We start from the raw sequence: 14,774 nt of genomic DNA on the forward strand, positions 1-14,774 counted from the left end.
TCCTCTTTCCCCTGTTTTCCAGGATCCCGTCTACCTCTTTCTTCGGCCCGGAGGCTTCCCTCTGTGTTTTCACCAAGAGCTCTGCGTGTTTCACTTTGAGTCGAGGATGGTTGGGGTGGGGATTTCAGAGACTCAGAGGCCGAAAGTACTGTCAGCAGACAGTTGGGGTTATTAAAAATACTCTTTTTGACTTCCTTCCTTGGCATCTCAGTTGAGTCCCTGAGGATTGTCTCACGGCAGAGCCTTTGCTTGGTAGGATATACTTTTTAACCCGGCAACTAGGATTGTTAGGATCCCTAAAGTCACCTTGTCCATCCCTTATCCTTCTTTCAGAACTTCCCCAACGTCAGCCCAGACGGTTCCCGACACACAGTGGACCTTCGGTAACTGCTTAAACATGCTCTCTGTAGTCTGTCGGACCTGGATTTACGTGCTGGCTTTGTCAGTTACCTGTGTGGCTGTGCTGGTTCCCTCGTTGGCGGGGGGGGGTGGGGGGGGGTGGGGGTGGTGGTGATGGTCCGTGTCTTTGAGGACTGGTGTGAGGCCTAAATGAGAGGGTGTGTGTCAAGCACTTAGCACAGTGTCTGGCACACCATCAGTCCGTCCCCTCCTCCCTGGGTGTCCTAATCAGTGTCCTCGAGAAGAGAATTTCCCTCCCCGTCAGTTACCAGTCCTTTCCCTGACAGCCATGTTGGCCCTCCTTCCTCTTGTCCAACCGAAGTCACTCTGGTTCCAGCTTACTTACAGTTATTATCCTGCTCTAGTTAGAGACAAAGTTCTTCATATGTCATTATGAAATACTTCTGTGATGACAGAAGAGAAAGATATTGTTAAAAGGTAAATAATACAAAAGGTAAAGTTACAAAGTTAGAAGTTAAAGGTTTCCCTTCCTTCTTCTCTCTTCCTCTTGCTACTACTTTGTCTCTCTGCTTTGATGAATGTAGTGACAAGACAATAAAGCTTCCGATTCCTGTTGTTTGTTTATTATTTTAGAGAGAGAGAGAGAGAGCAAGCCTGAGCAGGGGAGAGGGGCAGAGAGAGAGAGAGAGAGAGTCTTAAGCAGGCTTCAAGCTCAGGACAGAGCCTGATGTGGGGCTCAGTCCCACAACCCTGGGATCATGACCTGAGCCAAAAACAAGAGTCAGGCGCTCGACTGACTGAGCCACCCAGGTACCCCCACGTTCCTGCTTTTATCTGTATCTATGGTACTGGATGTTTGGATCACTGTTGAATACAGCTGCAAGGCCGATTGCACAGAGGCTACTCAGTATGTCTTCAGCAAGGCATTTTCTATAATGTAGCAAGGATAGAGAGGTATTTTCCTTAATATGTAGTTGACATGTAAGAGTGATCGTTCTTGGAACCGTATAAAGATGAAGAGGAATCATCCTGTGTGAAAACAAACAGGAAAAATCTCTCAACAGTCCTGTGAGAATGGCGGGGGAGGAGAACGGATGGTAAAGGTAGGTAGAACACAGGGACAGGGACTGAGGTCGAGGCCGCGTTGGTTGCGTACTTCTTTTCTGTGTGATGTGAGCCTGAGGTCAGAACTGTAGAGAAAGCAAAGACATCTGCGACCTACCTGAGTATATGGCTGTCTTCTGTTTGAACCATCAGTTAATATACTCATCCTCGGCCAGAGCTGAGTTTCCGTGATGTGCCACGAACCATAGATTAAGGAGTCTTCCCCAGTAAGAGCCAGTGTTCTTAGGAAGTGGTCAGGCTTCTTCAGTGATTGAGCGATTTCTTCTTGGCATTTAAGATAATGTCATTTTACATCAAAGATAAAACCTAAGAGGTCACTTCTGGTGTTTGCAGGGTAGCAACCTCCTTTCTGTTCATTCTCTTAATGTTGCCAAGAAAATTGATGGTGAATATACCAACTTCTGCAGATTCTGTAGATTTGTGCAGAATGCATTCTACAAGAGAAATCTCTTTAGGAATTCACTGTGACTCACAGTGGGAATTATGGGATACTCTTATGATTCCCTGAGATTCTTTTCTCCTGATCGAGTTAGGAGCAAAATGCTCACTTACTCACTGCTTTATTCTTAGAGTAGAGGCAAACAGCATTTGCAGATAAATGTGTGGGATACGGGTTGAAAGACAGCAGATTTCACACATGATTACTGAAGAGTAGTGAAGGCATCATTTGTTCATCCATCCATTCCACGTTTGTTTATTGGATGCTCACGAAGCGCCAGGCACTGATTGAGGTGCTAGGAAGGAAGACAGCTTCCACGGAACAGCCCGAGATCAGACCTCCCTCTCACGTGGCCATAATAGGGCCCAGAACAGGTCTGGTTCCTCCTCTCTGTATTAATTATTACTTTTTTCACTCCCTGTCTCCAGGAGACAGTGCTGGCTTCCCTTTTTGTTTATAACTGTCAGGGATGAGTCATCCCTTCACCGTAAGTGTCACAGAATCACATAGCACGTTCTAGACTAGTATGTGCTTCTGCCAGGACGTCAGGCCGCAGCTCTTCTTTGCCTGTCTTCTAGCAGCCACGATGGCGCAGCGAGACCAACGGGACGAGGTTGCTCACTGGGGAATCGAGGAGCAGGAGCACAGTACTTGGTTTCTATCCATTTTCATTTCATACAACATCTATTTAGGAGCGGACACCTTCTTTCTAGGTGCCAGCGTACCGGGCAGCACCTACCATTAGAAAGCCCAGAATCGATTAAAAAAAAAAAAAAAGAATTTGCACCTCTGAGCACACAAAGTCAGCACTCTCCTGAGAAGGATTTTGGTTGTGCAGATGGACTCCGCGGCTTTCGGTTTTCTTGCATATACAAAATGGACATTTAAAAAAAATTTTCTTTACGTTTCTTATTTTTGAGAGACAGAGAAAGACAGAGAGACAGAGCATGAGCAGGAGAGGGTCAGAGAGAGAGGGAGACACAGAATCCAAAGCAGGCTCCAGGCTCCGAGCTGTCAACCCAGGGCCCGACACAGGGCTTGAACTCATGAACTGTGAGATCATGACCCGAGCTGAAGTCAGACACTTAACCGAGTGAGCCACCCAGGCACCCCCAAAATGGACATTTTAAATAGACATTGATTTTAGAATTTTAAGAAAACCCTTGAAATAAGCAAGCAAAGAAAATTATTCCTGAAAGCTTAGAAGACTTTCTAAAGAACTCCTACTTTAGGCTTTCTTCTCATAATATTCCTATAATAAGTGTGATTGGATTATAGCTTTAAAAAGTATATGTTTAAGAAAGGTTTGCAAGTTTAAAATATTTATTTGAAAAAACATATTCACCTGTAATTCTCTACCTTATTATAACTTTTCATTCCTTGGGATTCTCTTCTCGTCATTATTAAATTATTATGTATTATAATGCTGGCATTCAGGCAATTATGTCTTCTGCTCTCAGCCTTACAAGTTCTTACCCACTCTTTGAATATGCCCTCACGAAGTGATTCATGCTGTAGCAGTGTGACTCAGGGTAGTGAAAGGGGGTTTGTTTGGAACAGTGGGATGAGTGTCAGACTAGTCTACCAACCAGAAGACATTTCCTGCATTTCGAGGCATAGATGAAACAGCAGATTTCTTTTTGGCCTAGGCTTGGATGGAAAGTAGGTGGATTTTTAGTGTTTGCTCAAATCATAATTGGTGAGATGCTAAAAGCACTTTTAGCTTTAGGGAGTTCACAGCGGCCAGCCAAATAAGTTATGTGACCCATCTGTGAATTAAACTTACTAGTTATTTACTGGGGAAGATGAGACCTTGTGCTTTTCTGGAGATGGGAGATCCCTCTCTCTCTCTCTCTCTCTCTCTCTCTCACACACACACACACACACACACAGATACACACACATACACACATACACAGACACGCACACACACAGAGTACAAGAGACAATAGGCTGGCATTTTCTAGTCCTTTCCTACTTAAAAGGTCCCAGGTTTTTATTTAAAAATGTTTTTCATCAAAAATGCCTGCTGCTCAGTCAGGTAAGGAATGAAAACAGGATATCAATCTGAAAGAAAATAAACAACTGCATATCTTTTACATTTCAAATAAAGTAAATTTGCAACATCTGACAAATGTTAAGGGCACAAATGAGCAGATTCGCGCTGACTTCTTTTATAACTCTGTCAGATGTGCTAGAATTCTGTGGAGGATTGATTTGGAATTGCAGATCCCTGAAGACATCAGGAGTTAGTGTGCCTGCAGTGGTGATATGGGCATAAGTCTCCGGGTTGACCCTTAGGTCTGGGATGCCGGGCAGAGTAGACAGTTTCAAAGATAGAGAAAAGCAGCCTGTGCAGTGGATGCAAATATATGCTCTTAACTGCCTCAGGATCCTCAGGAAAGAAGCAGAGCACAGGGGCGCCTGGGTGGCTCAGTCGGTTAAGTGTCTGACTCTTGATTTCGACTCAGGTCATGATCTCAGGGGTCATGAGTTCGAACCTCGAATTGGACTCTGCTGACACTGGAGCCCGCTTGAGATAGTCTCTCTTCCCTCGCCCCTCCCCCACTCGCACGCACGCACATATGTGTGCATTCTGTCTCTTTCTCTCAATATAAATAAATTAAAACAAAACAAAACAAAAACTGTTGGCTAGGAAAGGACCTGTAGACGTTTGTTTCTAAACCAAAGCCCGTGCTTGAAACTCACTTTAAGATCTTGGGTATATCCGTTATGATTGGGTTCAATCACATGTAACAGACAATCTGAAAAACGGGCTTGCTTAAACAAGATAGAGGTTAATTTTTTTTCCCTCGTGAAAGAAGTCTGAAGCTAGGCTGGTGTGGCGGCTCTGCAGTCACCAGGGACCCAAGCCCCCTGTTTCTTTTTGCCCCATCATCCTCAGTGCTGGCTTCTACCCTCAGGTTTGCCTTAGGGCTGCGGGCTGACGTCATCTTGCCACTGGCAAGAAGGCTGAGGCCAGAGAGCTTGCTTCCTGGGAGGGGCAAACCCCCTCTAAAGAGTTCTCCCGAAAGCCCCGCTCCGTCATTGGCCACCTTGTCTGTAAAGACCATTGCCTTCCCAATAATGCAGAGGCTAAATACTGGATAGGCAAACCTTAGTGTTGTCGTACCAAGTGATCATGAGAATGAAGGTATTACCAAGACTTAGGTGGCTAAGACTTTGAGATACCTGCAAACTTTTAGAATAGGACAGTAACAATGTTGGCCAAACCTGGTTTTTAGTTTGCTGCTTGATTGACTCAACAATATTGAGGCCCATGTGTTAGGCACTGGAGTTATAATAGCGAACAAGGTGGACATGGTCCCTGCCCTCAAAGGGTTGACAGGCTAATAGGGAAAACGGGTTTTCAAAAAATAAAGTATAAATGTGTTGAACGTTAAGGAAAGGAGAAGTAGAGAGTGCTTGGGATTATGTTCGAGAAAGGACTCTCTAGGGCATGACATGAGTACACAGGCAGATTGGAAGCCTGCTTGGGAGTTGGTCTGGGAGTTAGCTGGCTCCGAAAGGTTGGGCAAGTGCAATGAGCGAGGACTAGAGTGGGAGGAAAGTTCCAGACAGCCTCACTCCTGAGCTGATAATTTCCACAGCACTTCTTTGTCCTTCCATTACTTGTGTTACCCCTTCATCGGAGGGTATCTATAGGTGTTTCCAAACGAGGGAAGCCAGGAACTAAATTCTTTTTTCTGAAGTGGCTAAAGAGACGGCCATCCTTTCTACTGACTGCTTTCTCTCTCTAGACAAGTGCCTGTCTGCACAGGCTGCACCAGGGAGTGTTGGTAACCCAGGAAGGAGTTGGACAAATGATGGGGGCGTACCGAAGTCCCATTGGCCCATCACAGATCTGGACTTTGGTCTCAGTGTGGGACTCAGGGGAGGCAAGGATTGGTTCTGACCCTGAAGTGCTGATATGACCCCCCCCCCCTTCCCCTTCTAGGAAGTGGACGTTGTGGTAGCACCGTGCCAAGGCCTCCGGCCTGCAGTGGATGTTCTGGGTGACTTGGTGAACGATTTCTTGCCTGTGATAACCTATGCACTCCACAAAGATGAACTCTCTGAGAGGGACGAGCGAGAGCTTCAGGAAATCCGAAAGTATTTCTCCTTTCCCGTATTCTTTTTCAAAGTGCCGAAGCTGGGCTCGGAGATCATTGCCTCCTCTACCAGAAGACTGGAGAACGAAAGGTCACCGCTCCATCACCAGCTGATTGGCCTGGGCTATCTGAGCAGCAGTCACTGTAACTGTGGGGCTCCTGGCCAAGACGCTAAAGCTCAGAGCATGTTGGTGGAACAAAGTGAGAAACTGAGACACTTGAGCACGTTTTCTCACCAGGTGCTACAGACTCGCCTGGTGGACGCGGCCAAGGCCCTGAATCTGGTGCACTGCCGCTCCCTTGACATCTTTATTAACCAGGCCTTTGACATGCAGCGGGACCTGCAGATTACTCCCAAACGTCTGGAGTATACTCGAAAAAAGGAAAATGAGTTGTATGAATCGTTGATGAATATTGCCAACCGAAAGCAGGAGGAAATGAAGGACATGATTGTCGAGACGCTGAACACCATGAAGGAGGAACTTCTGGATGATGCTGCCAACATGGAATTTAAAGGTAGGTCCTAGAGAGCTGGGCGTGGGCTACTGGGACCAGAGGATTCTTTAACCCTTTGCTAACCAGAAATTGAGCCAATTAATTCTGAGGGCCAAAGGAAACTCAGGAGGATCTTATCTACCCAACCGTCATTAGCAGGAGCCCACCTTAAATCATTTAGCCAGAGTGGCCTCCCTTGTTCTCAGAGGCCTTCCTGGAAGATTCCGCTGTCATTCCTTCCCAGGACTGGCAGTCCAGCTTCTGGTAAGTTCATCCTAATAGTGCTCTTTAATCTCCAGTTTGTGTCTGTATCCCCTTGACCTTGATGGAGCTGGAGAAGAGCTCCAATTGGAGAAGAATGTTAGTGGAGAAGAATTCTGGAGAAGAATGTTACTAAGTCATGCTTTAACCTTGGCTTTAACCTTCGGCATGGCCCATGCTTCCTTATTGGCTCTTTCTGTGTGTGTCGTGATCTCATTTTCTTTCCAGGCTGCTCCCGAAACCCAGCTCAGGAGGATTTCCCAAAGTCCTGTTTTCAGCTTTTCTGGAAGCCCCATTCTTCATGGATGGCTGTTAAGAAAATTGGGCCACGGTGATTGGTCAGGTCTTTTGGGGCTGACGTTTAGGTGTGGCTGACCTTGTATACTGACTGGTCTGTGGACCTCCCTGCAGGAACGTGAGCCCTACCACCTGTTCATTAAAGGGAAGTAGTTTGCAAGTTACCCTTTGGGTTCTCAGTCCCGGCTGTACATCCAAATCTGCTGGGAGGCTCTTTGAAAATATAAATGTTTGATACCACTGCAGAGCACTGCAGACCTATTCATCAGAATTCCTTTTCTTTTCTTTTTCTTTCTTTCTTTCTTTTTGAGAGAGCAAGCGTACGTGAAAGGGGAAGGGTCAGAGAGAGAGAGAGGGAGAGAGGATCCAGGGAGGCTCTGTGCTGTCAGCACAGAGACCGACTCAAGGCTCGAACCTATGAAGTGCAGGATCATGACCTGAGTCGAGACAAGAGTCGGACACTTAACTGCCTGAGCCATCCAGGCACCCCGATCAGAATTTCTTATGTGAGAGCTAGCATCAGTTTTTTTTTTTTCTTTTCTTTTCCTTTCCTTTTTCTTTTTCTTTTTTTCCAGTCTCCCTGCGGATTCTGTACATTGCCATCTTCTTGATGAGGGAACTGAGGCTCAGGCAGGTTAAGTAATTTGCTCCAGGTCACATAGCTACTGAAGAGTAAGGGCAGAATTTGAATCTAACAGTCTTATTTCTGAGTTAATTTCCATGCTTTCCTGCTTCTTAATCTGTTTCTGGCTGCTGCCGCCACCGTCGTCCTCATAACCGGCTCCCAAGGCTCAGCCTGGTCTCCGGCTCTTTGCTTTCCCTCGTCCTGCATCCGGTCTGCCTCCGGGTCCTGACGAGTCTTCGTCCCTGTTTCATATCTACCTTTGCTTTTCTGCTGCCTCTTCTTTAGTCTGCCTGAACTACTGTTAACCTGTTGCTCCCCCGGACATCTTTCTCTCCTTTCTCCAGTTCATCTTTCGCGGCTCCCTGTTCCTACAGACTAAGTTTAGACTTACGAGCCTAATGTTAAAGATCTTCCAAAGTCTGACCAGCTTTCCTCTTCCTCTTTCCCAATGTGCATCTTCCTGTAATTTCTATTTCAGTTGGTCTGGTCTCAACTGCTTGCTGTCCTCCACATGCTTCCTTTACTTTTTCTTTGCTCCTGCTCTGCCCTAAACCCAAAATGTCTTTTATTTGTGAATTTCCAAATCCTACCTAGCCTTCAAGGCCTCTTCTAGATAACATTTTCATATCTCTTACAGCAGATAACACAGAGTCTGTGGATGGTACCTCTTCAGAGCCCGAATGAGCGTGCGAATGATGGTATACGGCCGTGTCATGCTTATACAAAGGACATAGAGTTGACTCTAGCAAACACAGGTGCCTTATTTCTTATAGGTCTTTCTAGTATATGTGCTGCCAAAGCGAGCACTTACAGGTCTTTCTAAAGATGAGCAAAGATACGTCTTTGGTGAATTCCCCCCGTAGGGAGGACTTGCAGTGGAGATGCTAGGAAGGCTTCTGACTCACTGAAACAAAGCTGGCACATCAGTGCCAGTGGCACAGAGCCCTTGGTAAAGGTGGGCAGACCGTGAAACATTTGACTGTATATTAGGTGCCAAGTACACCAAGTTTGGTGCCTGGGAAGCGGTGGTTAGTTCAACAGACGCAGGGGGAACTGGGAGCGTGTAGATCAGACGTCTGGCTCTGTTAACTGCATGATGGATTTGTGAAGCCACTTCCATACTCGGCTGTGTGTTAGACGAGACTTGCGTGGCTACTACTTAACCTTGTTCTAAGTTCTTCCTGGAGACCCTTGATGCAATAAGTAAATTTAGAAGCGGCCAGAAGATTTACCAGCTGGCCTGGGGAACCAGATTTCTGGTACCGTTTTTTTGTTTTGTTTCATTTTGTTTTGTTTTGTTTAAATAAAGGTAATGCAGGTATGCTGGCTATATGGCATACACACTTCAGAAAAGACTTTTGGGGCGCCTGGGTGGCTCAGTCAGTTAAGCGTCTGACTTCGGCCCAGGTCATGATCTCACGGTTCGTGGGTTTGGTCCCCATGTCGAGCTGTGTGCTGACAGCTCGGAGCCTGGAGCCTGCTTCAGATTCTGTCTCTGTCTCTCTGCCCCTCTCCCACTCGTTCTCTCTCTCTCTCTCTGTCTCTCCCTGTCTCTCTCAAATATAAATAAACATTTGAAAAATGTATTAAATAAAAGCCTTTTTTTTTTTTTTTAAAAGGTAATACCTACATACATAGAATAGTTAGGTCAAAGGGCATGTAGGTGATTTTGTTGATTTGTTGGTTAGCTTAAAATTCTGATAGATTAAAAACAATTTTTTTTTGATAGATGTTATGGGATCTCCTCCAAAGAGGTAGCACCGATTTAAATTCCCACAGTAGACATGAGAGTGCCTTTTTAGGAGTGGAGTTTTTGCAGGTAACTTGTCTTCTCTTAAGTTCTGTCCTCTGGCTGGCAAAACATATTTCTGATTCTGGGAGGTAGCTGGATGGTGACAGTGTTCCAGTTTTACTTTTTATTTATCTAGTAATTGATTAGTGCTGAATCCCTGACTCTCGGGTTTTTCCAGGAACTAGGCAGTGTGAAAGGTTACAAAGGCTTTGGAGTCCCTGAGCTTTGGGTTCAAATGCTAGCCGTATTACTTCCCAACCGTACCATACCCTTCCGGGTGCCACCTTTGTCCTTTCTTTGAGACTGTCTCCCAACCCGTAAAATGTGACCAATAATACTCACCTGACAGGGGCGCCTGGGAGGCTCAGGCAGCTGAGTGCCCGACTTCGGCTCAGGTCACGATCTCACGGTTTGTTGAGTTCTAGCCCCACATCGGGCTCGCTGCTGTCAGCGCAGGGCCCGCTTCTGATCATCTGTCTCCCTCTCTCTCTGTCCCTCCCCCTCTCACGCCCTCTCAAAAATAAAACATTAAAAAAAAAAATACCCGCCCGACAAGGTTATTGTGAGGATTAAATTCGATTGCATACATAAAATACTTAGTATGGTGCCTGTCAAATGGTCTGCACTCAATAAATGATCCTCCTCCTATAAAGGCGACATGAAAGCTGACAAAAATCAATGGGCTCGTTCTAGACACAGTTGCTTTTTCTCAGTATTCTTAGATGCCTAAGTAGTAGAGGATCGCATGGCCCCGGATCATACTGAAGGTCAGAGCTCGTCAGCCAGCCGTGTCTTTTATAGCCATCGTGCTGGTAGCTCCTCGGCTTTGGTTGGGGGAGGCCCTTATTCTCAGTGCCTGCCCCTTCCTCTCACAGCCCACTGGCTTCTTTCTCTGCCTCCATAGATGTCATTGTCCCTGAGAACGGAGAGCCAGTGGGCACCAGAGAAATCAAATGCTGCATCCGACAGATACAGGAGCTCATCATCTCCCGGCTTAATCAGGCGGTGGCGAACAAGCTGATCAGCTCAGTGGATTACCTGCGAGAGAGCTTTGTCGGCACCCTGGAACGGTGCCTGCAGAGCCTGGAGAAGTCCCAGGATGTCTCAGTTCACATCACCAGTAATTATCTCAAACAGGTACTTGCAGAATGGCCAAGATACCGTGTCACAGGTGATGCACAAAGCAGACACCACACAGAAACCCAGCCTCAAGTTAGCCCGGAGTTGCCCTTTCACCCCTCTGCCCATCCCCTTTGAATTATATTGAACTTTTCCGTCACATGAGCACTGCCTGTCGGAGGGGCTTGTGAGCTGCACAGTCGCAGTTTGGGTGATGAGCTAGAAGGTGAAGAGGGAAGGAAAGGGGCCCAGAGAGCCGCAGAACCGATGATGCACCTGCGTCGACTCTGCACTCGTATCGATGGGTATATTTGGGAACCTTGAAACTGAACCCTGCCTTAAGTAAATGCTATTTATCACATTTTCTAATCAGCCCCTCTGCTCAGGGCGTATTGACTTTGGTTTGTGTGTTTTCTTCCAGATCTTAAATGCCGCCTATCACGTCGAAGTTACGTTTCACTCAGGGTCCTCGGTTACAAGGATGCTGTGGGAGCAAATCAAACAGGTGGGGCTTGCTTAGAGAAACATTCTCTGGCCCTGGTCGGCTCAAAACCTTAGTCACCCCAATAGCAGCTGATGTCTAGGATCTTCTGTTGGTGTAGGTAGGTAGGTGGCCGTTTGTCCCGATTTGCCTGCCCAGGACAGTTCTGGTTTATGCCAGCTCTGAGATAATTAGGAATGGAGCCACTTTAACGCTTGAGAATGGTGCGTTTAAATATTTTATGCAGCCGTAAGGCTCTCCTTCACTAGGTTCTTCAGATTCCTTTCTCCCCAGCCGAAATGTTTTCTCAGAATCAGGCTTTCCTGCCAGAGGCCATTTGTGTGGTTTCTTTTCTGGAATTTGATGTGGCTCCTATTCCATACTGAGTTCAGAAAGGGAATTCCGGGCGCCCCCGGCACTGACTGTATGTAGTGAGGGTTTGTGAGCCCGTAGACTAGGCCTAGTGTTCTTTGATGCTTTCCTTTGGTCTGAGCCCTGATTATGAGGTGGGTGGAATGGGAGAGGAATCTTGGCCTTCACGTGGCTGCTTTCTTACTAGCCTGCTCCTAACGAGTGGGTAGCCCAGAGGGGACGGGCGTTGGCTCTTTCTGGTGGCTCCTGTCCCCACCCTTGCATGTTCTTCCTCTCTTCTTCCCGCAGATCATCCAGCGTATCACATGGGTGAGCCCACCCGCCATCACACTGGAATGGAAGAGGAAGGTGGCCCAGGAAGCCATCGAGAGCCTCAGTGCCTCTAAATTGGCCAAGAGCATTTGCAGCCAGTTCCGGACCCGACTCAACAGTTCTCACGAGGCTTTTGCAGCCTCCTTGCGGCAGGTGCGTGTGTCGGAAGAGAGAGAAGAGCCTTACCTGTCGAGCAATATTTTGCCCACTGGTCTGCGTGTAATTTTTCGAAGATCATCAGTGTATCTTCTTCCTGTATGTTAAAGGATAATATCATGTTATAGGAAGTTTCATCAGTACATTTCTCACGTGGAGATTTTTCTAACTCTTGGGAACAGGAAGGGAACTCAGTTAATTTCTCCCCGTTTCACTGAGTGAGGAATGAAAATCAAGGGGTAGGAATTTTATTTATCTAGTATTTTAGAAATGAGTCACGGAGGAGGACGACTTTGTAACTTTCACACTGGTTCACAGTTATGTGACGTGCTTGTCCCCTCAGAGTGTGCGCGTGTGTGTGTGTGCGCGTGCACGTGTGCACATGTGTGTACGTGTGTATAGAGGGGAGGGTGTGGAGATGGCGCATCCAGGAGGCAAAGTGGTTATTTATCGAGAGCTCACTGTATGCCAGTGTCGGAGCCGTGTTCTGCACAGCTTGTGTAACTCTCTCAGTTGTCCTCAGCAGGTAGATATTATTGTCCCCATATAATAGGTGAGGAAGCCAAACTAGGGACTTGGAAAGTCACGTGTCTTCTTTCTGTTTCTCTTCCAGCTAGAAGCTGGCCACTCAGGTCGGTTGGAGAAAACAGAAGATCTCTGGTTGAAGGTTCGCAAGGATCATGCCCCCCGCCTGGCTCGCCTTTCTCTGGAAAGCCGTTCTTTACAGGATGTCTTGCTACATCGTGAGTCCCTGTCTTTCCCAAGTAAATTGGGAGAAGTTTCTGGATACCTGGCGTTCGCATGTTCTACCTCTAACGCTGCTTCCTTGCAAAGCTACCTAAGCACCCACTGATGTGTTTTTGAAACTCTAAAGTCTGTTTGGTCCCACTATTTGTTACAGAATCCATTTCTTTTTTTTTTTTATTTTATTTTTTTAACGTTTATTTATTTTTGAGACAGAGAGAGACAGAGCATGAATGGGGGAGGGTCAGAGAGAGGGAGACACAGAATCTGAAACAGGCTCCAGGCTCTGAGCGGTCAGCACAGAACCTGACGCAGGGCTCGAACTCACGGACCGCGAGATCATGATCTGAGCCGAAGTCGGACGCTTAACTGACTGAGCCACCCAGACGCCCCTGGTCCCGCTATTTGTATAGTTCAGGTGACATGACAGGTTTATTTAAATCAAACCAGTTAGGGGGCACCTAGGTGGCTCAGTCGGTTAAGCGTCCAGCTTCAGCTCAGGTCATGATCTTGTGGTTCATTGGTTCAAGCCTCTCGTTAGACTCTGTGCTGACAGCTCAGAGCCTGGAGCCTGCTTCAGATCCTGTGTCTCCCTCTCTCTGTGCCCCTCCCCCCCTTTCAAAAATAAATAAACAAAAAAAAAATAAATCAGACCAGTTAGGGTACTTTCTACTAGTTTCCAGTACTGTCAGAATTATAACCTCCTACTTTTAGGTCTGTGTCTAAGAATCCTTTTTTTTTTCCTTTTTTCTTAAACAAGATATATATTTTCTTCATAGGCAGTCTTTAAGGTTTTATTTTTAAGTAATCTCTACACTCAACGTGGGGCTCGAACCCACAACCCCAAGAGCAAGAGTCACACGCTCCACTGACTGAGCCGGCCAGGGACTGCACACATCCAAGAATCTTAGGGAGGATGGGGCGCCTGGGTGGCTCAGTTGGGTAAGCGGCCGACTTCGGCTCAGGTCATGATCTCATGGTCTGTGCGTTCGAGCCCTGCGTCGGGCTCTGTGCTGACAGCTCAGAGCCTGGAGCCTGTTTCAGATTCTGTGTCTCCCTCTCTCTGACCCTCCCCCGTTCATGCTCTGTCTCTCTCTGTCTCAAAAATAAACGTTAAAAAAACTTAAAAAAAAAAAAAAGAATCTTAGGGAGGTTGGCCAGCAGGCTCCCATTCCTCCTGCCTCATCCCTGTCTCCGTATTTCATAGGTAAACCTAAACTGGGTCAGGAACTGGGCCGGGGCCAGTACGGTGTGGTGTACCTGTGTGACAACTGGGGAGGACACTTCCCGTGTGCCCTCAAGTCGGTCGTCCCTCCGGATGAGAAGCACTGGAATGACCTGGCTTTGGAGTTTCACTACATGAGGTGGGTTCTCCTGTCGTTCATCCCTGTGGGAAAAGATCCAGAGAAGAAGCCAGAAGCCGACACGACTTTTGTACCAAGAGCTGCAGCGTCCCTGGTCTCTCCATTCCTGTGCCCCAGGGTGTCGTGGACAGTATTTCTGGGTTTGTTCCAGTCACGTGCTCTCTGCCAGGCCTTCAGTGGCTTCGCTTGCCCTCTCCCCGCCATCCTGATTTCTCACAGACTCCGTCTCCCGTTGGACTTCTTCCTTAGTCCTTGCGGCCTGTCCGTCTCTAGATTCTGTGACGCTTTGTCCTCACTGGAGGCCATTGTCTTTCCCTTTCCTCCGTACCGAGGGCCGTTCCCCCTGGACCTGGACTGAGGGTGGTCTCTGGGGTATCCCTTCCCACGTGGCGGCACGCTGTGCGGGGTGAGACCGGAGCACGGCAGCCACAGCCTCTCTCGTTCCCACCAGGTCTCTGCCGAAGCATGAGCGCTTGGTGGACCTCCACGGCTCAGTCATCGACTACGGCTACGGCGGCGGCTCCAGCATCGCCGTGCTGCTCATCATGGAGAGGCTGCACCGGGACCTCTACACCGGGCTGAAGGTGAGGCGGGGCGAGGGGGTGACCACGCAGCCGGAGCCACAGGGTCCTCCCCGGCCTGTCATCCCTCCTTGTTTGTCCGGACCTTCTACTTTCACGAGACGTTGTTGGAATAGTCAAGCTTGATTACCCCAATCCA

The 14,774-nt window shown here is 47.5% G+C and overlaps 1 protein-coding gene and 1 long non-coding RNA gene across 4 annotated transcripts in view; one reads left to right on the plus strand and one right to left on the minus strand.

Annotated features, from left to right (window-relative positions):
- The window catches only part of DSTYK (dual serine/threonine and tyrosine protein kinase), a 49,808-nt gene that overhangs the window by 23,940 nt on the left and 11,094 nt on the right, over positions 1–14,774 (plus strand). For both annotated transcript variants that reach the window (XM_045456288.1, XM_045456289.1), the window contains exons 3-9: positions 5,883–6,552; positions 10,411–10,643; positions 11,047–11,130; positions 11,767–11,943; positions 12,560–12,689; positions 13,898–14,054; positions 14,506–14,638. In XM_045456288.1, the coding sequence (XP_045312244.1) occupies positions 5,883–6,552; positions 10,411–10,643; positions 11,047–11,130; positions 11,767–11,943; positions 12,560–12,689; positions 13,898–14,054; positions 14,506–14,638 (1,584 nt within the window). The remainder of the gene's footprint in view (positions 1–5,882; positions 6,553–10,410; positions 10,644–11,046; positions 11,131–11,766; positions 11,944–12,559; positions 12,690–13,897; positions 14,055–14,505; positions 14,639–14,774) is intronic.
- LOC123586818 overlaps positions 1–14,774 on the minus strand; it is a 42,588-nt gene that overhangs the window by 811 nt on the left and 27,003 nt on the right. For both annotated transcript variants that reach the window (XR_006706969.1, XR_006706968.1), the window contains one exon: positions 11,977–12,043. This is a non-coding gene — a long non-coding RNA (uncharacterized LOC123586818). The remainder of the gene's footprint in view (positions 1–11,976; positions 12,044–14,774) is intronic.

Source organism: Leopardus geoffroyi, chromosome C3 (assembly GCF_018350155.1).
Source record: "Leopardus geoffroyi isolate Oge1 chromosome C3, O.geoffroyi_Oge1_pat1.0, whole genome shotgun sequence".
In the NCBI taxonomy this organism is placed as follows: domain Eukaryota; kingdom Metazoa; phylum Chordata; class Mammalia; order Carnivora; family Felidae; genus Leopardus; species Leopardus geoffroyi.